Source organism: Rhea americana, unplaced genomic scaffold, assembly GCF_003343005.1.
Source record: "Rhea americana isolate MKP2758 unplaced genomic scaffold, rheAme1 scaffold_68, whole genome shotgun sequence".
In the NCBI taxonomy this organism is placed as follows: domain Eukaryota; kingdom Metazoa; phylum Chordata; class Aves; order Rheiformes; family Rheidae; genus Rhea; species Rhea americana.
The window spans coordinates 1,834,761-1,859,290 of NW_028186845.1; the positions used below are offsets into that span (position 1 = coordinate 1,834,761).

Sequence of the window (24,530 nt, forward strand, 5' to 3'; positions counted from 1 at the left end):
TCATATATGAGGAGGTTTGACCACGCAGGATGTTTTTTTTGTTTTTGTAAACATATTTGGAAACCAGAAGTTAACAACACAGAAACTCCTAATCCAATAAATTAGCCAACAATTCGTAACTATACAGTAATTCACTAATGCCTTAAGATGCACATTTAAATATTTAGTTAAAGAAAGGAGAGAAAGAATTTGGGATTGCAGCATCTGCAAAAAGGAAATTAAATAGATTTTTAGAAATATGTTTACTGTTCCTAYAGAAGTATTGTGCTAAGGTAGGAGAACTGGAAAGTGCCTCTCAGTAATAGCCAGTCTAGTCGTCATGACTCCAGAACTGTCGCACAGCTTTTCTGGCAGTTTAATCTTGTGGATGGAAATAGAGCCCTTGAACTGAAAAGAAACTGCTCAGTTTTGAAAGACTAAGCACATGCAAAGTATTTTTTGGATCAGAGCCTATAGAACAGTTGCACCAACAGCCCTGAAAGAAAATGAAGAAATGTTACGGACCTAGAGAGTGAAATTTGGAGCAAAGATACGAAATGTCTTCACTTTGAGTAATTGAGAGTCAGCGTAGACTGCTTATCCTGAGACCCAGGAAAGGTTTTTGGTTCCTGACTCCAGATATCAACCACAGCAAAAACCTGACTTAATTTTGGGGTGAACGTGGTACATTCCTCCCCAGTAGAATGATTTTGAGGCAAAAGAGAGCCGTAATGTGCTCAGTGGTGCCCACCGTGTCAGTGCTGGAAGAGCTGGAGTGAGGAGTATGCTCCAGAACATATCCACTCTGCAATTTAGACATGACTAAAGTTGTAATTACCATTAGTTCAATAAGATTTTTATCTTGMTATCATTTGTTTAAAATATGAAATCCTTAATTAATTCTCTCATCTCTTTTCCTTGTAATACTGTCAAATTCTAATGAGTGGTAGCATTTTTTGTGGGTCAGTGAGAAAATGATGAAGAAATAAGTAACAAATTAAGCTGATGTTTTGTGTCTAATTGGTGAAATATCCTCTTGTTCCTCTTAGAGCAAAGGTGAAGAAAGGTGTGAATATTTTCAGTGTACGAGCCAGCAGCCCATATTTATGGGACATCAGAGAGAGCATGGGTTATACCGGGAAATATGCACCAGCTGTTATTGTTTGCCAGAGGAAATCTGCTACCTCTGAAAACAGGTAGGTTACTTCCAGCAATCTGTCTTTTACTAACTGATGGTGAGTTTTCTTTTTCAAAACAATTTGCCATTATTTTAATTAAATTTATTAATGTCTAAGCATGCACCATGAGTATATTTTTTGAAAAGCTGGAGCTATCTTTATTTTATAGTGCATTGCTAACTCTACTGCATGTGCTTTAAACAAAAATGTTATTTAATCTTGATACTCAAGGGACATGAAAACTAACAGGAAAAACTGCTGTCACAGAATATTCAGAGGAATATGTTTCATGTCTTTGAATTTAGTTCTAACTAGTTTCACCTCTTCAAGTTATTTGCTGCCAGGCATTGCACCAGGCATTTGTTAGTTATGGGGAAAGGAGTTGATCTTAAGCTTTCTAGAGCAAACTAAAATATATTCTGTGTATCAAACCCACAGTTCTGTTAATGAGTTTTATATGAATTTTTAATCTGTGGTGGAAAATAGATCTTCCTACTTACAATCCCATCATGCAAACACTCACATACAACATTGACCCTCCTGAACAGCTCTCATCTGGCAGCTGCATGTGCCTCTTCTAATCACAGCTCTTTAATGAATACATCTTTATATTTTTTACTGCTTATTATCCATTGTTTCTGGAAACGTATGGCAAGTGCATATTTATCTGACATATACATATGTATTGTCTTTGGCATCACGGTTAGAAAACTCACCTTATATCAGGGGAGCTCCAATTTTGCCATTATTTACTTAATTTTGCAAAATCTTATGGGTTTCGGGGATTTCCTATAGGCTTTAGAGTTCTTAAATAAAAACCCTCTGAGCCTAATAACTAGGAAGCCTCATGTCTTTGGAATCTGAGAAGATGAGGAAAGGAGAGGAAGGGAAGAGCTTCCTTTCATAACCGTCATATAAATCACTTTCTCCTTATTAAAACTCAGTTTCTACACAATTTCCCTGGTACAGTATCCTGACTGTACTGTATCATCCGATCTGTATGTTGTCTCATACCTGACTCAATTTTATTGGTCAAAGAAGTAACGTGTATGTACGCCCAAGGTCATAGCTGTCTACTTTCTAGAAGAACCTGCCAGACAGATTCTTTAAAACCCCAGTTCAAAGCTCTTTGAAGACAGCGTGARTATTTCCATTGGCTGAAATAAGCATTAGATCAGAATCGATGATTATTTCAACAGGCAGGTTTCCATCATGCTTTACCTTGTTGGGTCTCTGCAGTGCATTTACCTGGTTTCTCCTCATCAGGAAAATATTATGCAACATCAGGGGTGAACTGAAGCTTAGCAACTTATTTCACTTCCCTGTTCATCATTCAGTGTCAGGCTTTCAAAACAACCCTTTTTTCAAAAAAGTGTTTTGTCACCTTTCATGCAGTGGTGGTTGCTGTGTGCTTTCATATGCTCGTTATAAACATGCCTTCAGGTTTAGTAAAAGAAACGTGAGCTGGTATATATTTTCGATTTTACTGAAAAGAAAATCAAGAGAAGACACTGCATGTGTTTAACTCATAACTTTAGTTTTTACTCATTCCACTTGAGTTCGCCCAATCAAGAACTGGTGTTTTTTTTCACTTTTGAAAACTTCTTGTTCATTGTTTGTAAACAAATGTAAAATATCTGCAATGTATTATTCAGTATGTTGTTTTCCTCATTAAATTTAGTCACATCTATTTTGCTATTCATTTTAAGTAGTAAGATCAAGCATTATATGGGACGAAAGTGTGCTCAGTACTTTTTGAGGAAATAATTTTCCTTTATCTAGCATCTTTGCTGTCACTAAATACGCACAATGAATAACAGCTAAATATTGATGTCTCTTACCAAGTTGTTTGCCTCCATAGTTCATTCCAAAATTCTGCAAAATCTGCATATTGTTTAATTACTCTTAAAAATCAGATATCTGATCACATGAATACAAAGGTGGCAATGTTAATTAACTAGAAATTCAGTGCTTTTGTGTTTCTGATAGTTTTACATGGATCAGGAAATAGTGTTAATAAAGCTAATTTACTGTGACAGGCACAATTTCATGGATTAAGAAGACACTTGTGCAAGCAAGAAACTTAACTAGAATGCCTGTGCATTTTTTCATCTAAATTTGAAATATATCACTCATTTTATTTGGAGAGGTTTGGGCACTGAAAGCTTATCATAACAGGATTAACATATAAATATTATCACAGCCAGCAGGGTGTTTTAGAATGAATATTAACAGCAAATATTATGAGTTTGTATGACTAATTAAGCCCATCTGTCAAATATGTTTTGAAGTTCTTAGTGCCTTGCTTATTACGGGCTTGTGACAGTGTTCCAGATTAATGATGAAGCAATTAGAGTTCTCCCCAATTCTTCTGATTTCCTTCTCAGACAATAATTTCGTAACACTCTTGAATCTTGAGATTATTAGATGGGTTTAATACTTGTAGCATCTGTACAGATCTTCTGTTCTTCTTTGAGAACCATCTATCTTCTGTCTCTTAATTAATCAGTTGCCAAGAATTGTTGTGACTTGGGAAACATTTAAACACTGATTGAGCCAGTCCCAATATGTGCCATCCTGATGTTTCTTTTCTATTCCTCATATGAGGAAGCAACTAGAATGGCATTTCAAGGAAATTTTACTTGGTTAGTGTTGTTTCTCAGTGTATGTGAAGTTGAGCATCTCTGCTGTGCAAGCAACAGTTATAAGAAGAAGGAGACTGCCAAAAAGTGAAAGATGTGGATTCCTCTCTGTGCTTTTCCTGTATTTCCCGTTTGACTGAAAGCAGGCCAGAGTGTGATGGCTATAAAAAATATTGAGGTGGCTGAAGATGCAAATTTATTGAGTTTTCCAAATGGGCCTAGCAACCAAACTAGTTGAGAGAGAGTTTGATATCTAAGAAATTTTCAAGGTCTCATCAGATCTCATCAGTAAAACATGATTGATAGCACTTTTCTGTGTCAAGAGGTGTTGTGGAGACATTAGGTAAGGTGCTCTAATATGATGCTAATAGAGATCATATTAGTATTATCCTCTTAAAATATTTTATTTCATGTTTATATTTTTGGTACAAAATGTTTGTTCTTCCATTGGAGAATATAKTATTGATCCCCATGCTTATGGCAGGAATGAAACCATCATCCATGCAAGTGCAAAATAGTTTTAAGCTCAGACATCTCCAAGTGGAACCTGATGTCTGGATCTGACTGTTCACCAACTCTGCTCAGCAATTTGCTCTTYCTATCCTTATTGTTGAAAATATTACAAAGGTAGAGTTTCCTTTGATATTTACCACTTAAATTTTTGTGTAATAGTTCTATAGCATTAAGGATTTATTGGCTTACTCTGTCTGAAATCAGTTTCTGGTCCTGCTGTTAGTGGGGAAACTCATTTTCGCTTGAAACTACAGTGTAGCTGAGTCAACGTATGAAAATATTGACAAAGTAAGAGGCAATGGCAGTGTCTCCTCAGCTGTTTCCATCATTTGTTCCTATGTGTCTCATGCTTCCATGATACTCTATCCCAGTGCTTAATTTTTCTTAACAAGAAATTAACTCAATATTAGATAAAAATGGGGGACAGGAAAACATATGGTAGCATTGCCTTTTATTTGCCTACACAGTACTTTCTTTTTATTGTGTTTCTACCATTATCCTTAGTGTCCTGTATTTCTCACTCTCTAATCTAGTATGAGATCTTGCATTAAGTTACTTCACTGCTGTTACAGCACAAAAACTAGATGTTATATATTGCCTCATTCTGTTACTTGTTGCATCTGCCAGTGCATTTGATAGACTCTCAAGAGTGCTATAATCCTGAAATACAGTATGACTTTTTATCCTGAAGCAACAAAAGCAACAAATTTGTCATAAATAATAGCCTAATAGCCTCAATAATTATATTATGAGTCTTGCTGGTGTTCATCAAAATGCTTCATAAATGTGGTTTTATATTTTAGATCACCACTATTTTTTTCCTTGCTATTCATGTGTTCACATGGCTTTATCAATGAGAAATGTATTATTGCTGGGAGAGAGAAAATTCTATACTCAGTGGAATTACAAAAAAGATATACACTGAAGCAAAAATAATTTCCAGTACAGTTTGTCCCAAAATAGTGTGAACCATTTAGGCTCCAGTTTGTCATGATGAAACTGAAGGAAGAAAAAAGATTTTAGAAGTCATACATGCTTTCAAACAATRTATTGAAATATGGTATTAGAAAAGTTGGACAAGCAGTGAGGCAGAGGGTTGGCTTAGGTTATATGTTTGTGTGTTTTTATGGTGATGTAAGAGATTATTTTTTTCCTCAAAAGATAAAGCAAGCCTGCAAGAGGCTTATGATCGTAAGCAAAAAATATTTTCTTGTTATTCCTATTTTCAGGGTGGAAAAGAGTATGGGGGGAGTATCTTCTATGTGATTTTGAAACTACTTTCTGACAGTCAAGCCCTAAAAAGCTGGCTATCAGCCCGGCAGCAGTGAAGTCAGGAAAGGATAATATGTTAATTTGATTATGAAATACCAGAGTTTAATGCAATTTACACTTCCTAGTTATCTGGGGGATGTCCAGTTGTGAAAGCATTTGCCTTGGCTCACTTAGGGGTTTCCTAGTGCATACCATTTGGGTTTCCCTTTTACCTTCCTGTGCTATTTGAAACTTCTAGGCTTCTGAGAGTTTGTAAGTTGTGACAATATGAAAGTACTAAACATCTCAGGAATCATATTTATATTGCACTGTTTGAAAGTAATTAGTTACAAAATTTCTATTTCTCATTTAGACCTTCTTTTACAACTTAAATGTGCCCTCTGATAGAAAACGCTTACAGAGGTCAAGACAAAATAGATATATGCTCATGTAACAAGCCTCAGTACATCGTTCTTTCACTCAGTACATCGTTCTTTCACATGCTGACCCATCTTTTTTCATTTGTAAACATAAAACTATTTTCTTTACCAAGAAACCCAGCCTTTATCTTGAAATCACCTTACTCAATGCTAATATACTAGAAAAAAGTCATCATTGTGAAGTATATCAAAAGAAAAGAAGCGAAATATTAACTAACAGCTACTAGATGAAGACATTATTAAGAGAGAATTTTTCACCCACTTGTTTGAAACAGATTCATTCATTTAAAAACGAAAAGATTACATGAAAACACTTCGAAGGCATGTAGATGGTCTCYTGGCATTTTAGAGGTGGACTCAGTTTCTGTATCTCTGACATATAGATAAAGGAGATTCCACTGGGCAATTCAGCTGTCATTACGAGGAAGAAAATTCTCTTTAATCTCAGCTGAACTTTAGGATTCTCCTTAGAAGGGAAGGATATTCCTGTGTTCTTTTGTTTGTGAGCCGAATATTTATTGGAAATGAGGAAAAGTGACAATTAACATTGAATTGCTGACACTGTCTTTTGAAGTAGTCTGGAAAAATAAAGTTCCCCCATTCACGGAGTATCCTTTTGAAATACTAATGTACAATTATATTAAATTTATTCTCTCCAACTTTTGATGATCAGAGCTATATCATTGCTGTGTATATACGGAAAGCAGTAAAGGCTGGAGTGGAAGTTAACATGACTTGCCGTCAGGCAAGTAAAAGAGGTTCTYGGTAGTGCCTGTATCGTTTTATACCTCTGTGATATCCCTCTACGAGCTGTAAGATCTTTTGGGCTGAATGGGAGAAATTCAGATCCTTTGGAWGGGTACCTGTGCAGCACAGCACTATTATAAGGGCTTTTATTCCACTTTGTGACCAACTATGAAGAATAAGAATACACTAGGAAGGTTTAGGACACACGCAGAGTTTACTGCAATACAGCTGTTTTCTGCCTCTTCCAACTCTTCTGTCCACCACAGTGTGTCCATCTCTGCATATCCAAAAAGCCAGAGAAGAAATTCTGCATCCTGTATAATGTCAAAACAGAAGACAACCTGAGAAAGAATTTCTTAAGTTGCATTGGACTAGTTCCATGTTTCTCATATGCTAGCATCAGCCTAACCTCTCCCGTTCATTTCAACTGTGACCCCAGGGTGGAGTTTAGAAAGAATTTTGGCTGCAGGAGGAGTGCTTAAAAGGAGAGGTGATTTTAATTTCCTGTTCTATCTCATCTGAAAAGAGAAAATCACAAGGCAGGGGGTTTTTATTGCCTCTGTATTTTTGGATTAAATGTTATTGATTTTTTTAATATACAGCAATAACCATGGAAAGAAGGATCCAAAAAGTACTGCATATGCATGGTTTTCTAATGATACCATAATTAAATATGTAACAGGTATTCCATATCACCTTGTTCATGATGTCAACTAAGAATATGAGAAAAGGTGCAATATCTACATCATCAATCATTGTGATAGCTCTAAAGATAGAGGTCTCTTGAATGAATCTGTGAAGTCCTGGGGTAGAGTTCTGATGGACCCCTGTGATCATGCAACTACAGACTGTATTATAGTGCATACACAGGAGGAGGCAGTTACGTTACTGGCGTTTCAAGAAGTTATCGAGACCCATAAAGTTATTTGTAATATGTTGGTAATTAGSCTTGTTTTCTTTGATATATAGTGCCTTCTACAAAAAAAATTCCATAGCACAATGATCAGAATGACTTTGCTATAATTCTAGGTGTTGTCTAGAGGGATCCTTCTAAAGATACCGTAACTGTCCAGATTAAATGATCTACCTCTGTAAAACCTGCAAATAATAAGCAGTGTTTTATTATGATTTCTTGACATGCAGAACTGGGAATCAAATAACTGGAGAGAAAGACTCTAAGCCCACGTCACCTGCTGGCCAAGATTAGTGATGGAGATGGCAGACCACTCACAGAYGCGTTAACTCCCAGGCCTCTCTCCTGTGTCCCTCCTGTGGTGATATGCAGTTGTGTGCAGGCATTTCTGCCACCTTCGTTGCAGAGGAGATGCCCTCCTTTCTGTATGGTGTTTAAGTATCTAAAGGACATTTACAATAGTCTTGATACCTTCATGCATATTTAGTTTCTTTATTTTTACCCAGTTTTATCTAGTGTGACAAACATCATTTTAAATCTGAGGGAGAAGGATTTCTCGTAAGAACCTTAAGGGTTCATCATCACTGTGCTTGCTCTGTGTTTATGGTACTTATCACTGTAGTCCATAAACCTTTAAAAGCCCAGGGCTCATAATAATAATTCTAGTGGGACAGGAGCACTTTGCTACCTATTAAAAAAGAGACAGCAAGTGAGCAATCTTCTATCTATGAAAAATGTAATATTAAATGCAAAAATGTGTCATATGAAAGTATCTTTAATGATGCTGTTGATTTTCTTTTCCTTGGAGGAAATCGTGTAAGAAGTAGTTCTAATTAGTGAGGCAGAAAGTGAGGGGGTGAGTTTTAAAAATGAGCTGAAATTTAAAGTATGCCTGCTGCTGTTGAGGAATGGGGATTCCCATTTTTTAGATGAAAAAAGTCACTGAAAGTTAGTCATCATGCATAAGTCAACATACACAAATGTATGGATCAAAAGGTTAACAGAATTATGTAGTACGCTCTAGCATCTATACATCATAAGACTAATCCGAAATAAATTCCAACTGCAAGTACAAGGATGAAGTTCACTAGGCCTTTGAGTTACTTTATGGCTTCATATCTTAATGTACAGATTTACTGATGGCAAGAACAAGCTAGAGTTACAATATTAAATATGTATGGATTGTTTATATGAGCTATTGATACAGATATAACTCCTCAGGTAATTAATTTCTTCACCTTGGTCACCTCTCAGCCTTTAATTCACCTCCATGAGGTAAGATGGGGCTGCTGACCCAACTTCATCGAGGCACAGACTGGATATGGGCTGAATTTTAAAGACAAACCTGAGGCTCTAATGCTGAACATCACCTATTAGGCTTTATGTGCATGCATGGACTTGGAGTTAGTAGCCAAGCTCAGGATGAGCTCCCTTAAGTTGATCTACAGAGCAGGAAGCTACATGACAGTAGTCACTAAGACGATGCAGAGCCGGTGGTGCGTTGTTTCGTGACCTGCTGTAACTGCGCCAGCCTCAATAACTTGCTCGGGGTGATTCAGGAAAAGCAGCAGAGCAGGAATTAAACGAAGATCATCTGCTCAAGTGTCAGCTAGTCCCTTGGGTGTCAACTAGCACCAAAGGCTGCTTTATGTTCTCAGGAACAACTTTCCCACCCAGGAATTTATGCAGAGCTCTCAGGGCCTGGCAGTGCATCTTAGAGATCTCCTGGAAGAGTTTGCTGATGACTTTCCTCCTGCTATAAGAAACTGAGCTTTGTCAGGATAGTAGGGTGGGTTGTCTTTGTGGGCATGGTTGATTCCGACACACACACACACACACACTCACGTGTATATGTATATATATATGTATATATGTAAAAATCAGCAACAGGACAGAAGGCTATGAGGTGTGAGATTTGCCAAGCAGAGCTGTCATGGTGATCGCTGGGTATTTTGGGTTACGTGAATGTAGCGTGCAATGTGATTCATTCCTCCCCCCACATGCTATTCTGCAGCAGTGAGCAGTACTTTCACCTCTACCACCACACTCCCATCTTCTGCAAATGTTTTACAGCTTAAGGTGTCATTTGAAATATAAATTTTTAATGTTCTTCAGAGCCTGGTTTCAATTTGCACCTTTTCCCTAGCGTCTGAGTCTTCCAAATTGAAATTCATCCTCATTGTGTAAGTTTATGAATTACGTGTTTTATGTATGATATTTTACCACAAAATTGAACATAGGAATGAATAGAAAAGCTTTTACATAATAAATTAGACAAAACTACATTTTAGAAGATGCAGGAGTGGGGAACCAGGCTATATATTTTATGTCACGTAAGGGAACCAGGATGACTGGCTTGTTGATTCTTTGGCAAAGTATAGAAATGTTACAGAGTAAGTTTTCTGTTGGTACTTAGCCATCCTGAGAACTCTAGGTTTATTCATGCAAGAGGCATAAGTATTATTTCACATAAGATACATTCTTAATTGGGGTAGCTGACAGCTCAGCGGTGTCTTGGATTCCGGACCAGCCCAGGCTGCTCACGGTTCCGTTACAACCTACCGGTGGATGYAGCTGTGTGAGTAAAGAGCAGTCTACCACTTAGTCTCTTTACTCACATTGACAATAGCAAAAGGATAAAGAAATCAGTTGGTTGTGCTGTTTCTGTGCTTGAAATTCATCGTCAGGGTGATGGCTGAGGGATTACTTGCACTTTTGTAAATGTATTAATATTACTCTTAGTTTCAGGGATTACCTGAAGCTAATATTCAAATGTGCAAGTAGCTGAATGGATGACAACTGTTTCCAGCCTTTCTTACCATAAAATTTTCTCTGRCATATTGTAAGAAATCATACTTGCCTTTCCAAAGCTTTTTCTGAAATATCTATAGAACACCTTTGATGTTGACAAGATACTATCTTATTTTTTAAGTCTTTATCCACTGGAAGCTTTCCTAAAGCCTCGTTTTGTGAACTTTGGCATGGGGACCGCGGGACAGTATAGCTATTCAGTTTGTACTGTAAAAGACTATATATCTTTCATCTTCTATTTCTTACACTGCCACTCTAAATCAACTGTAAAATCAATCCCAAAGCACCTATTTCCGATATTTTTAAAATTCCCATTTCAGCTAAACCTTAATGCGTCAGAGCCTTCATACGTTTGTTTACAGTAGCCCTGGCAAGTGCAGTTGTGTCCTTCTCCCATATTAAAGACAAAGGCCCCGATACCAAGAGGCCRGGGATACGTCTGTGTGGCTCAGCAGTGCCGCGAGGGGATAGATGGGCCGACAGGACTAGGACATGGTGCCGTGCGCTCCCGGGGCCGAGGCGCAGTCATCGAGTCCCGGTCACTGACCCGCCACCGTCGCAGAAAACRGGACTGCGCTGTGTACGGCATTTTGCTCTGAGCCCAGGAGACTAGAAAGTGCTGAGTGGAACTTCCTCATTTTCAGTTTCTTTGAATCTTGTGTTTAATCTTATCCTAGAAGGCAAATAATTAGCTTGAATAATTTTCAATCCAATTAATTTATTCCTAAGTGGCAAATATTATACCTGGAAACAGATCGATTATGAAATGTTTCCTCTGAGATGTATGTTCCTGTTAATTGTGGAAGGCAATTAATTTCCTTACAGGCACACATAGACCTTCTTATGTAAAGGRAAAACAACAGGCACAGAAGAGAACAAAAGAAGAATATAATAAAATGTTAAGATTATCACAATTTCAATAAATATAATAACGTAAGTACAACCTGCACAGATAAATGCATGTACAAAACATCTGCCAACATCTATAGCAAAGCAGCTTTCAAAAGTTTCAGAAATTAGGGCATCTTAGAATTAATCTTTCATGTATATTCATTAAAAAACAGTTTTACGTACATGAACACATACTATTTTTTCCATAGGATTCTGGGCAGAGGAGTATTTGGCAGACAAGCTCTAACAAGGCTCTATATGGTGCATTTTTCAAAATTACTTGCCCCCTGCCCTGAATCATACAGTTTGGAAATATTTGGGTGGTTTTTCAGATTTTCATATGGGAAACAAAATGGAGATTTGCATTTTGRATGCAAAATCCAAAGGATAGCTGAAAGATACCCGAGTATCCAAAGGATACTTGCCAGATTTTAAGTCTTCTCTTGAAAGCGTAGAGCCAGGATAACATTATTCTATTTTTTAAATGTTTATCTCCCATTCTAAAACCTTTTAATATGAACAAATAATGTATTTCTCCAAAATTGTAATGCAAACAGCTATATTGTTAAAATTTTAGCTAGAATTCCCCCAAAATTTAARTTCAGGCAGACTTCTGATGTGGAGATTTATATCTGAACAGATTATTTTTTTCAAAGCTGTCAGCTACTGAGTAGATAGCTCCACAGCAAAGCATTTTGAATGGTCTTATTCTGTAGCTATCAAAAACCACAAGTAATATGTTTCCACACTCCCACTGATACCTATATTTTGTTAGAGACACATGTAAGCACTCAGTATATATATACAGATTATAYGCAATTCTCCTTCAATTTTTATAGATTCAATCATGTTTGATTTTATGCACATGTAATACCCAAGAACATGTTTTCTCTGAAAGAAAGAGGTTGTGGGTGTGTGCTGCATTTGTTTTATATGTTTTAGTGATGCCCTGACTTAGTCCCTAAGAGTCTCCAAGAGAATTACAATATCTTGATGAAAAATTACTATTTATTCAAAATCAACATTTTATTCTGATAAATGACATGAATAAATGTTGTTTGCAGTGGCTCTAAGCAGCAAATGATCAAGATTTTAGCTGCCTGTAGTGCATGGGGATAAACACATGCTTTCAGAAATGCAGCCTTCAGATCAAGCCTTTGAGATGGTGGGATCAGCAATTGTTTYGTAAAAGCAGTATTTTGCTCTTTACTTTCAGATTCTGTTTCTGGCTCTCTCATTATGCTTATGTAACTCTCTAGTAAAATATCTCCTATTCAGGGGTTTAAAGATTTAAAAATCTTGTTTAGGGAAAGAAATATTTCTTCTACTTCTTAGATAAACCACAAGTAAAGATTTTACTCTRTAATTGTAATCATAGCTTGTACACAAATCAAGAGCAGTCCTAATGAACTGCTAATGTTAATTCAGGTGCTTCTTTAAGAAACATAGAAATTATGGAAGAATTAAACTATAAAAGAATGTACAATTATCAGACAGGCAAAGCCAGCTGTTAGGYAGAGGAACTATTTGTGTTGCTTCTGAGCAGTAGAAACAGGCACGCGCAATGCTGTGCTTKCAGGTCTGCTCGCCAACGGTGGTGAAAGATGATGCTGTGGTCCCCCTTTCACTTGAAAGAGTGAGAATTTATTTTTCCACAACAAAGACATACAAAAACCTGAACTTTTAAAAATGGAGACGGAAGAGTTGTGCTAGGAGCAGAGTAAGGAAAGAGAAGCAAGTGTTTAGATGGAGACTAAGCATTATGCATACGAAAATCTCTATAATGCGAACACATGAAGGACTAAATTGCATTGCAGTGTTGCAACTCTAACATTATTTTAATGTATTTTTTAAAAATGCATTTTTTTCTGCATTGCCAGGTAGAGTAGTCTCTAAGTCTTACTAACATTTGTGGCAGTGAGAATTAACATGCTTGACCAAGGGGTGTGAACGCCTGGCTGCTCCATCAGGCTTCCAACGCCTCCAGTGCTGGTGCTGTGGCATCAGGCCCTTCCCACATTTTTAGAGACTTCTTTGAAACTGGGGAGCCAAGAGAGGGATTCCTGTGAGCAGAGGCAGAGGGATGGGAGCTCACTCTCCTGTCTAGGAGCAGAGCAGAAACAATGTGAATCTGAACAATGTGAATCTGTGAATCTGGGGTCCTTTTTTCTATACTTACCTAGTCTTCTGAGTTGAGTTGCAGGTGGGGCTTACCCAGACACGTGTGCAGGGACTCAAAGCATTGCTAGAATGCTGCCAAGGAGGGAAACTGGGAAGGAAGTTAGTGGCAAGGAAGGAAACATTGCTTTCTGGATAGCCCAGGAGAGAACGAGCAGTGCTGTGTCGGCTGCAGTACTGCAGGGTGTGTGAACCTCTTGGGTGAGCTGCGTGGCGTTAACCTTCCCTGGAAGCAGATAGGCTGTTCAACCCTGCCTGCTGTCTTCTTCAAAAATTAGGGCAATTTCCAGGCTCCGCATGGAGTGCTGCAGGGAAGGTTAGCCAGAGCTATTCTGAACAGTCATCTCCCAAGGAACAAGCAATCCTAAAGACTGTTGTTTAAACATCTGKCTGTGGGGCAGCATTCCTAAATACCATTTTTCATGGCAAGTTCTAAGCCACTCGGATGCTATGGGTCTTGGAAGCAAATATCTGTACTCAGACCTAACATAAAAGTAGCATTTCTGCTCTGAGTGTGCAGAACTCTTCTGTTCTAAAATTAGAAAGTCAATTTGTCTGTTAAGCCAGGGGAACAAGAAGCTCCGCGTGCCCTCTGAAATTAGCACTGAAASAAGCTGTATTGAACTCATCTGTAGCTTTACACCTTTGGGGCAGCGGCTGGAGCCAAGACAGACAATATTTCTCCAGGCTGTCGCAGTCTTTTGCAAGAGGAAAAGAGGAGGGGGAGGAAGAGGTTGCCTTGGTTTGATCTCCAAATGAAATAACCGGCTGAACTTAAAATCATTCAGAAGATTAAAGGACATTTCAAACAGTCTACTCTGGCAAGTTTTAAGTTATTCTGCTGAATATGTCTCTTCCTTAATTTTCACCAAACTAAGACATTAAGGCTAACGGACCATGTGCTCTGTTAAAAGGTGCCGTTACTTTAGAAGAAGGTGCTGGTGGAGAACAGCAATGCAGAGGGAGGTCTTTCATGCAGTGTAGGCCTAGGAAAAAAGGTATTAAGACAGTAATTTAATCCTTTCGACTTTCTTTGGGCAGTAGCGGGGAAGGATTTAATGYTTTCACGAGTGTGCAAGAATCTGTGTGTGTCTGGTGTTGTAACAGAAGCAAGTGTCATTGCAAGAGGTTGCTCTGAGAGATGACGTGAGTGTGGAGGCACCGACCGTACACCGCTTGCATTGCCATCAGCCTCAGCAAAAGCTGAGACTGGACATGTAAGCGTTTGGAAAAAAAACTGAATTTTTCAGGGAAAAAAGTTGGTGGTGTTACAAAGGAATACACTCACCTTTTACTGTTTTTCTTTTTTTTTTTCTTCTTCAAAAAGCCTGGGTTAAGAAATTTGGAAAGGATTTTTGGAGTGTTTTCTTGTGGAATTGAGAGCACAATGCTTAGAACAAAATTTAACTGAAATCAGTACAGCTCCACTTCAAGCCTTAAGAATAATTTCTATGATTAACATAATACAAATTAAGTTATATATATTTATATGTTATTAGAAACATCACCTTAAATTTGTGTTYTGCTTACCACTTCTCAGTGAATATGCATAAAGATATCAAGTTAAATTTTCAAGCTTTTTTTCCATAAAATATGTGATAATTCTGTAGCTTCATTAGGTCTTGATTTACATACAGTTTCTAAACCTTATGGATATTACTGTATTTTTTGTTTACATGTCAACAATATTCATGGTTTCTATTTTTAACGTTATAATATTCCTCCTATTTTAGGGAGATGTCAACAGGCAGAAAATATATATTCAAGCACCTTAGTGTGCTATGCAGATACCTTGCTAATAATAGGTATATATGACAATTTTTTTCAAAAGTAAAGAATTTATGCTTATTTATGTCATAAACACATCTACCAGTGCTTTACATGTGCAAACTAAATAATAAATTTGTCATTTTTAATGAAGTAAATAAAGCAAGTAACTGTAGGTAGGTCAATTTTTGCCAAATTTCATTGTTTTTCTTAGAGAAAAAAGGGAGACTTTAGTGATGTTTCCTGAGGAAATGAGCCTTATCCTATCATGCAGCTTGTGCATGCATGTTTCAAATTTGACAGCATCATAGCTGACTCAAAGGTAATTATATTCTTATGTTTCACGCAAATAAGCAGACAGTAGAGGAAAGAGACCTTAGAGAGTCTCCAGGCAGCTGAATTCTTCAAGAGCTTGTACTTTCTCGGACACCAGAGTTGACCAGCCACGAGGCAGAGCTCTGTAGGCAACCAGCTTCTCCTTGCTCTGTCTTTACGGAGCTTCTTCTTTTCCATGCTTATGTAACAAGCAGAAGATCATTCTTCTGTAGCACAGACCTGGCTTCAGCACACGACACTTGACAGGTGATGGTTTGGAGACCACGTGCAGCGTTTGCATTTGCGTGGTGGCAGCCTATGACCTAGATTAATAATAATTACATTTGTGTTTTAATTCAAGTGCCCTCAAATCTTCTAGGCTGTCTATCTGCAGGGTCCCTTTCCAAGCCAGGTAAGGTGTTCTAGAGGGTCACATGTGACATCCCCAGGTGCCACTACGCAGGCCAGAGGTGAGGAAAGGGCAGAAGAGYGGCCAGGAAGTGACCCAGCCTGCAGGAGCTCGGCACGGCATCCACCAGGGCTGCTATGCTGTGTCATGTAGGGACTCCAGAGCTCACAGCTCTGCTCCATACAGGCACTGCAAGCTGTAGCCCCTTTCCCGGGCTGTCCCAAGTCTTTGGGGGCAAATGAGAAGAGGTCTTGGCRTGAGGCAGTTAGATATCTTGTTTCAGGATATGAGGGTGGGAGAAGGTCTTTGGAAGCCAGATGTAAAATTCCCATTTACTGGAGTGGAATCAGGAGGCACTTCCAGGGCAATTGGTTCTCCTCTTCAGTGCCAGGACAGATTTTACCAGGAGGCCTGTGCTGTCTCCTGGAGCTAGGCTGTGTTCTCCACTGTATGAGAACATGGCTGCTCTAGGCTAATGACCCCAATTGCAAGAAGGATTGAGCTACCTGGCTGCTGAACGAGAAGCTGCAGCTGCATCCTGACCTGAATAACATATTCAGCACAGCTGCCCTTTTCATCCTCTCCTCATTTTTTCACAAATGAGACTTATTTATAAATACATCTCTCTTCGTAGCACTCTCAAAGCTGAGAGCTGATAAAGCATGGATCTATATAATCCAACAGAGGAAAAATGTAAGCCTGGTCAAAACATGTCCCTGGAAGGATGGCAGCTGACCTTAGCTGAAATGGGCCACAGCCCAGGTGCTGGGATCACTCTGGAGGCCTAATTTGTAGGCAACAGGCACAGGAGGCTGAGCTGGGCTGTTATAAGCTAAAAGATCAGGTCCCCACGTGGAGGATGTTTTTTCCTCATTTSGTTGAAGGTGTTGCTACCTGGCTGGGGTAGTACACACTAGTTAAGAAATGCTTATTGGATTGACTGTGGCATTTATTACCTTGGGCTGGCAGCTGATAGAGCCAACCTACAGATGCTTTATGATTAGAAACCAGTGAGAAATACACAGCTGTAAAGAAGAAGAGATCGTCTGATCAACATGGGGGCTTCCAAAATGCAAGGGACTATCTGGTAGCAGCACTGGGAGAGAGGAGCTTTAGAGGCACTGGCGGCCTTTAAGAGTAGATTAGAGAACATTTTCAAGTTGTAGATGAAGGGATTCGGGGCAGAAGAATTGTGCAGAACTAAAATGAGCAGTGTTAATTACCAGCACCTGCTCCTCCAGGGTCAGCACGTTACTTTTTACACCTCCAGCCAAGAAATTTGTTTGCTTCTCCCTCAATTTCTCAGGAGGGTGCAAAGCACAGCTGACTTAGAGCGTGAAGGCAGGCGATGTATCTTGAGCTTGAGAAGCACAGGGTTATAAAATGTCTGATAGGTATAACAGTAATATTTGATCCTGCCTTAYAGCAAGGGAAAGGACTAGGTAAGGCAGAAGGAGTCTGGCAGAGGTTAATATTGTTTGAATCCCCCAGTTCCACCTGAGCTCATACCTTCACAGTGTCCATTGTGAAGAGCACTCAGATGTCCTCCTGGAACACAGGCATGCCTTGCTTCTCCCTTAGCCTCCAAGGTCCACACTGTTAATATTCTTGGARGAAAATGTCTCTTTAGGAAAAATCAAGCCAGATTTTCAAGGTTAAAAAGTTTTGTCTCACCTTTCACATTATTGCTCACAAGAATTATTTTTGAAAGTTAATAAACCACATGCATTCACCTCATACAGCTATTCCCCTCCCTAAACAAATTGCTTTTATTGTCAAAACTACAAATTTAGGCATTGTGATCAATATCAGCATTTTATGAGCTATCTGTAAAGGGACTTGAAGATGCAGCTTTGCTTGATTGTCTAGGAATAAAGATTGATCAGCCCCTTTGCTTCTCCTGTATAGATCCTCAGTTGATTCACATACAGTATACAAAGCAAAGTGCTATCGCCTCATCCCTCTTCAAAATCACATAGTCAATAGCTTTTCCTCTGTGCATTTCTGTAAGCACTTGAGAGTACAACCCCAATTAATATGTTAAGAAGGGCATGGAAGAAGAACCTGTCTTGCTGTCTGGATCTTTCCCTGATAGAGAAATGTGATTTTAATTCCAAACTTTTCTTGGTTCATTTCACAAAATGTATTGAGCCAAGACAGTTACTTTGTGCTTGTTCATGTTTTGTTTTATCGTTTTTAAAGTGAAGACAGGGAAAACCCAAGTGCAAGATGATAATAAAAGACTGTAGCCCACAACCTAAGCCAAGTATGGCAGAAGCTTGGTTTCCGGAGAACGGTCAAACTTGTGATGCATTTTGGGACAGCAGTCAGTGTCTTATGCTGCATCCATTGCATCAGCCAGAGAAGGCAGGTTGTTTTAAAGGAAAATGAAGTCCTTGTACATATTACTGTCAGAGTGTTTTCTGAACATAATTATTTCCAATGGAAAAARGGGGTATTGGTTGAAATGAGTTATTTTCGTTGTGTATGTTCAATTACCAGATATAAGTATCGTTATATTTACGACACAGGTAACTTAACATGCTTGTGCATGATGCAGATATTATACCGTCCAGAATTTAATTTCTTTACTAACTTAAACTCTATGTGCCTCTGTTCCAGGTTTGGAAAGGGGGGCGTGCTAATCTTCTTAGTCTTTTTCTGCCTTATTTATTACAATTGTGAGCTCTCCAAGGCACAGGTGTCTTACACTGGGACACTTAGATCTTCTAACATAACTGACTGATGATCTCTTTCCAAAGAGACAAGTGAGGCATCGATACACTCATAGCTTATTTTTCACATATAAATGTGGGAACAGTAATATTGTCTAGCTTAYAAGACTGGGGTACATATTAAGCACTATACGCTTAGTTTATATAAAGCTTTTCAAAACTCTAGGAGGTATATAAAGCATAAAGAAACCGTGGACATCATTCTCTAGCAAGTCTAACAGTCCTGCACGCCACCCTTGTATTTTGCAGAATCTCTTCCTTAGACACATTAACTCCTCTTTTATGGCCTATCAGGAGATACTGTATTTAAGCTTTCTCTGTTCAAGGTTCATTGACCTATAATCTTACTGAAATGGAGTGGAAAGCCCCTGAAAATTTCACTGCATTTGCACTCAAGTGGCATATGGCTGTGGTGTTAATTAAAAAAAAAGAAAAGTGATAGTCCTCTAGTCTCCATGGAGACTAAGCATACTGAAAGGGGTGGGAGTATAAAATATTTTCAATCTTAGATTGAAATGCAGAGATCRTAAGTCATCTGGTTATAATGTTGTACAGATGTCAACATGCCGAGTTGAATGATAAGACAGTGGCAGAGACATTTTGAACGAAGACTTTGCAAAATGGTTTGGATGTGAGATTAAGAGAAAATTTCATGTACTATTTCTAATGGGTTACTGAAATAGATCTGAGGTACATTGTCTGTGCTTTTGTCCAACTTCTACCGCAAAGCATAATCCAAAAAGAATAATATCCATCCTGCCTCGATGGAATTCCTGTTTTACAGGGTAACATTCAAATTCTTTTAGTGGATCGTAAAAACTGAATAAAAGAACATATAGCGGAAATTGAGGTGTTTCACGTGATTAAGATGTCTGGCAAAGAAGCCTGTAAAATAAGCTTTCCTGAACACTTGCCTTAGGAAGGATTGAGGGAGAAAGAGGACTGCAGGAAAGAATGAACTTTCTGTCTTTTTGTTCCCAGGTGAATATAGAATTACTTTACTGGTGACACCCAAATCGGCATGTTTTGCATGTTATTAGCAAAAATGCATGCTAGTGCGGGTTCTGAGGTTGAAAAATCATTAATTTGCCTTGTTGTGTCTCAAATAGTCACATCCTGTAGAATGACACACACATAATGCCTGGAAGTCAGAATGGTGAAAGCATGGTGGTGTACTCTCCCTCTGAAAACAAAACTTGTCCCTTAAGCAGCAGAAGTAAAGAAAAAAGAAACAGTTTGTTAAGGATTTGTGCCCTATGCTTCTTTCTGCCCATGCCCCTCTGCAGAGCTGCCGGCATTACACCTCCCCTAACGTCCTGCTCCTTCCCGCGTGCTCTGACCACTAGCTGCACGAGGGGCAGCCTCTCTTCTCAGAGACCAAAAGCGTCTTGGGATGGGACTGACAGACAGACAGACAGACAGACAGGATGTCTCTATGTGCTTATTTCCTTTGGAGGAACAGGTTAAAAATAAACAGTACCATTTGGCTATTTTTATTGCGCGTGATTAGCAAAGCTGATCAAGTCCTCTATAGCTGATACTTGACAACGTTGGTTTCTTTTATGTTTTGCCTATGTGGATTTGAGGCTCTATATTCTATAAATACAGGCAAAGATGTCTGTATGTTCAGCAGGGTAGAAGGGAAAGAAGAGAAGAATTGAGAAGAAGAGAGGAAGATGTCTGAGAGATTTGTGCAGACAAGTCCTCCGATTATTGATACTGCTGCTACTGGGCTGACTTTGAAGTCATCGTTTATTGAACAAGCACAGTAGGAAGTTAAGTACAAAGTATGAAACGCTTTGTTTTCTTGTTTTATTTAGGTCTGATCCAGAATCTACTTGAACATAGATTGTGAGACTGAATCTTATCACTTTGTGATGGAGTTTTGCCAGAGTTATAGCCACAGCAACAGGATCTTATTAAACTATTTTTACAGCGTTATTTCTGAGTCAAGAAAGGCCGTACCATCTTGCTTCCTTTAGATCATAGTTGAACAAATATGTTATTTTTGGAAAACCCCAAAGAAAGGGAAAATATTTGCAAAATGCCAAAATACATTCCATTTAGTGTTGCTCTCTGCCCTGAAATCGGTGTTCTCTCAAAARACAACTGAGCAGAGGGGAAGGATCTGAAATAAAGGGTAAACATTTCCTAATGAAAATGATTAGTGCTGTTATCCAGAAAGAGAGTTTAAGTAAAGGCAATTTGAATTCAGGCAAATAAAGAAATGTTTGGCTTACAGCGTTGTGCAACATGAATTTTTTTTWAAAAAATGACATCGTTGAATTTAGTTTTATGAAATGTAGCAAACTGGAAATGAGAGAGAGAAAGAACATTTCAYAATATAGGTGCAGATCTTGTTTGCTAGCAGTACCAAAAATGTAGATGCTTTTAATGGCTGYTAATGTGTCTCAGCAACCAGTGCAGCATTTTCCTTGTTGTGTTTTATGCRGAAATATCGCTAATGGCCTGGCTTGCCTCACCTGTTAGTTTTGTTCCCTAGAATCAAACCCACAGAAGATTCCCCAAGTTTTGCTTGGAATAATTTAGTAACAAGCATTTTTTTCCCGTCATGGATCCTGTTCCATATTTCTCTGACCCTGTAATGGACTGGCAGCGAGACATGATTCAAAGCTAGGGCCCAAACTTTGCAAGCATCACTTTTGAAGGCAATTCTTTATTTCCCAGGGGTTGAAAAAGTACAGGCACTTTTTCAATACCTTTTTATTTGGTGGTATATTTATATTGAATCTGTCCTTTAAACTCCCTTTAATAATATCTAGTCTTGTAATTAATTTGAAAACAGCAGCAGGGTCAAAGGAATTATTTCGTGCCACCTCACAGGTAGCAGGAATTAAGGCATTTAATTTTGAAGACTATTGTGTATGCAGGCATTTTGCATTTCAAAAAGAATAATTAGTGCTATTGTTAAATTAAGTGGGTTTATCTTTGGTCAGCTCTGCATTCCAGAATAGTTGAAGAAACAGAATAGTTAGAACCTTTTCGTTTCTTAAGCACTCTGAACATAATAATAGCTGCTCAGTTTTGGTGCAGAGGCGTTCTCTGGATCAATAATAGTCCAGTTTATTTTTTGTGCTTAGCCTACTTTTAAAATGAAAACTTCACCTAGCATGCACCTGAAAACACATATATGCATTCAACTACTTATATAGCTTTAGCCATACAGCCAGTTTTTATTAAACTTAAYGTATTTTTCCTGTTAAATGTTGGGGCAGATGGAGCGGATTCAAACAGCATATATTTTTAAAATTAAAAGSCCCAAGCAAACATCAGTTGGTGTGATTCTTTTTAAATGTGATTTTGGAATGGGGAAAAGGTTTCTTCCCACAAAACAAAAAGAATCTGTTCATGTGTAGATCAACACACAGTATACTTCAGAAAAATACTGTGCTATGTATTACGTTTGATTGTAACACTAATTTGTTTGCCAAAACTGTGACTGTGCCTATAATTTCCCTTAAAGGACAACATGAATAGGCTCTGGTACTTAATTTAGAATTTATAAAAATTCTCACTTCTTTTAGAAAAATACTTGTGAATGAAGCATCTTTTATATGTAAAGAAATTTGTGGTTTCCAACCCATTTACAGTTATATTTTATTTAGACCATTCTATTTCCTCTTCTCTGAATTCTATGTCAGGTAATTAGCTTGATTAGATATATCAGATTAAAATATTTGAACATTTTTGGTTGGAGAAACAGCATTTAATCTGATAATCCAATGTGCATCATCTTAGTGGGAGGCTGATGCCCATTTTCTGCCTRTCCAGAATTGGAGAAGCTTTTGCAAGATCTTATTGTAGATGTGCTGCTGATGTGGGCATTTATATCGTCATATTGCTGTATGCATAGGAGGCTCCTTATGGCTCTAATCTGGTAAATTTTTTTCACCCTTTCACTTGTTTTCGATGTTTTAGGGAGTTTAGTACTGAATGAACAACACTGAAATGTCAACTCATAGCATGCTATGAAGAGTGTGTTGATTTGTTGTGGTGATGCCTGTCCCTTGGGCGATAGGAAGTTGGTCTCTTTTCTGGGGCTGCAAGGGCCGTTCCACTGCCATTTGGCTGCCAGAAGTTGTATAGAAGGAATTAAACAACTACTCTGCTGTGGAAAATTGGTAGATGAAGACGCGAGCAGTGCAGAAGAGCAGTGCTCTTGCATCAAGGGGTGTTGACCACAGTCACCCACCTCCTTAGGAGCCTGGGGATTCTTTTGGGGGAGAATGAAAGAGGAGCAAACAGTGGAGGTAGTCAGTTGGTACAGCATTGGCTGCTTTCAGGACTGAGAGTAATGTTTTATAAGAATTGAAATGCTTCCGTGTGCCATTTTCATTTTCCCGAAACACGGAAAAATTCCTTTTAAAACCTAAGTACAAAGAAGTGTGCAACCTGAGGCTGTGATGTGTGCCCAGAAACCACGAATCACACACTTGAGTTCCACGAGATGCTTTAGCTGCTGCCACTGCAGAGGCTAGAGAAAAGTCATTACACGGATTAAACAGCCASGAATGAACTTGTGGAAGAGAAGGCTAACCAGAACTATGTTGTCGATGCCAAAGATGACAGGAGTGACACYGCTCTTGGAAATGCATGCTGTTCCACTGCTCACACCTGAGCAGAAGTTTGGCTGGTCTGTTATRTACATATTGATTTTACAGTTTTCCTTACAATTAACAGATAAGATGCTTTTCTATCTTCACTCAGCATGTTATTTTTCCTTTCTAGACAAGGGTTATTACATACTGTCTGTTTTTCAGGCAAAATTCAATAAATTTTCTGATCTCCGCTGTAAAACTGGGCCAAATGGATAGTGCAGAGGAGTCATCTGTCATGATTCCTTCTTAGTGTCTTGCAGGAAATAAGTGGTGAGGAAGAATATAGCCAGGCTGAGAAATGACAGTTCCTTCTTTTAGCTCGACCTCAAAGAACCCAGTTGCAAACAATAAAGTTTATTTGGTGAAATTCACAGCTTCTTTCTCCCWGTCCCTAGTGCTTTGTTTTAAAGAAATGGAAAGCTCTACAGGCTGTGAAATATTTTATGGAGCTTTAGACAGAAAAACCTACCACTTCAGTTAGCATCGGTCCTATTTATGTATTTAGCTGCATTTCATCAATACGCCCATACTTAGGCTCCTCTTGGTTACTCTTGCTACAACACAGGAGAAGGTGGGAGAYAGTGAGTGAACTAATACTTGTTTTGCAGGCAACAGAAAAAACTACCACAAAGCTAAAGAAAGAAGAGTGAATGTGCTTCATAGTACCACAGGCTGATGTGGTTAGCTAAGAAGAGGGACCTCATTTTGCTTTAAAGGAAGTTCTAGAAGTGCAGATTTCATCGTGTCTTTTTGGCAATTTACCTCTACAAGGCTGACCTACAGCACATGTTACAGCTTTTCTCTAGCCCCGGATTCACTGAAGGTTTTAAGCATAGTCTTAGATCTTATTGCCTTCAGTAGGACTTGAACATTTCCTTGAAGTTCACCAATGATACTTGCCTGAAATATTTACTTAAAATTGATCTGTTAGAGGGGTGGGCTTAAGAACATGTTTCCAATTAAGAAGGGGACAAATTGAAAAAAAAAAAAGAAGTATGAAATGCAAGCTATGGAACACAGACTTTATGTCAAGAGATACTGTCAACATCTCCAGCTAGTGTAAGTCATTGGACATTCATTGCTTAGTAGGATAAATATTTTGCAGTAAAGGCTGGATACAGTATAAATTACATCAATAGACT

General features: G+C 38.4%; 1 protein-coding gene across 2 annotated transcripts in view; it reads left to right on the top strand.

The window, feature by feature from the left end:
* TMEM132D (transmembrane protein 132D) overlaps window positions 1-24,530 on the top strand; it is a 264,129-nt gene that overhangs the window by 109,716 nt on the left and 129,883 nt on the right. For both annotated transcript variants that reach the window (XM_085321068.1, XM_085321069.1), the window contains exon 3: window positions 1,029-1,175. In XM_085321068.1, coding sequence (XP_085177194.1) covers window positions 1,029-1,175 — 147 coding nt within the window. The remainder of the gene's footprint in view (window positions 1-1,028; window positions 1,176-24,530) is intronic.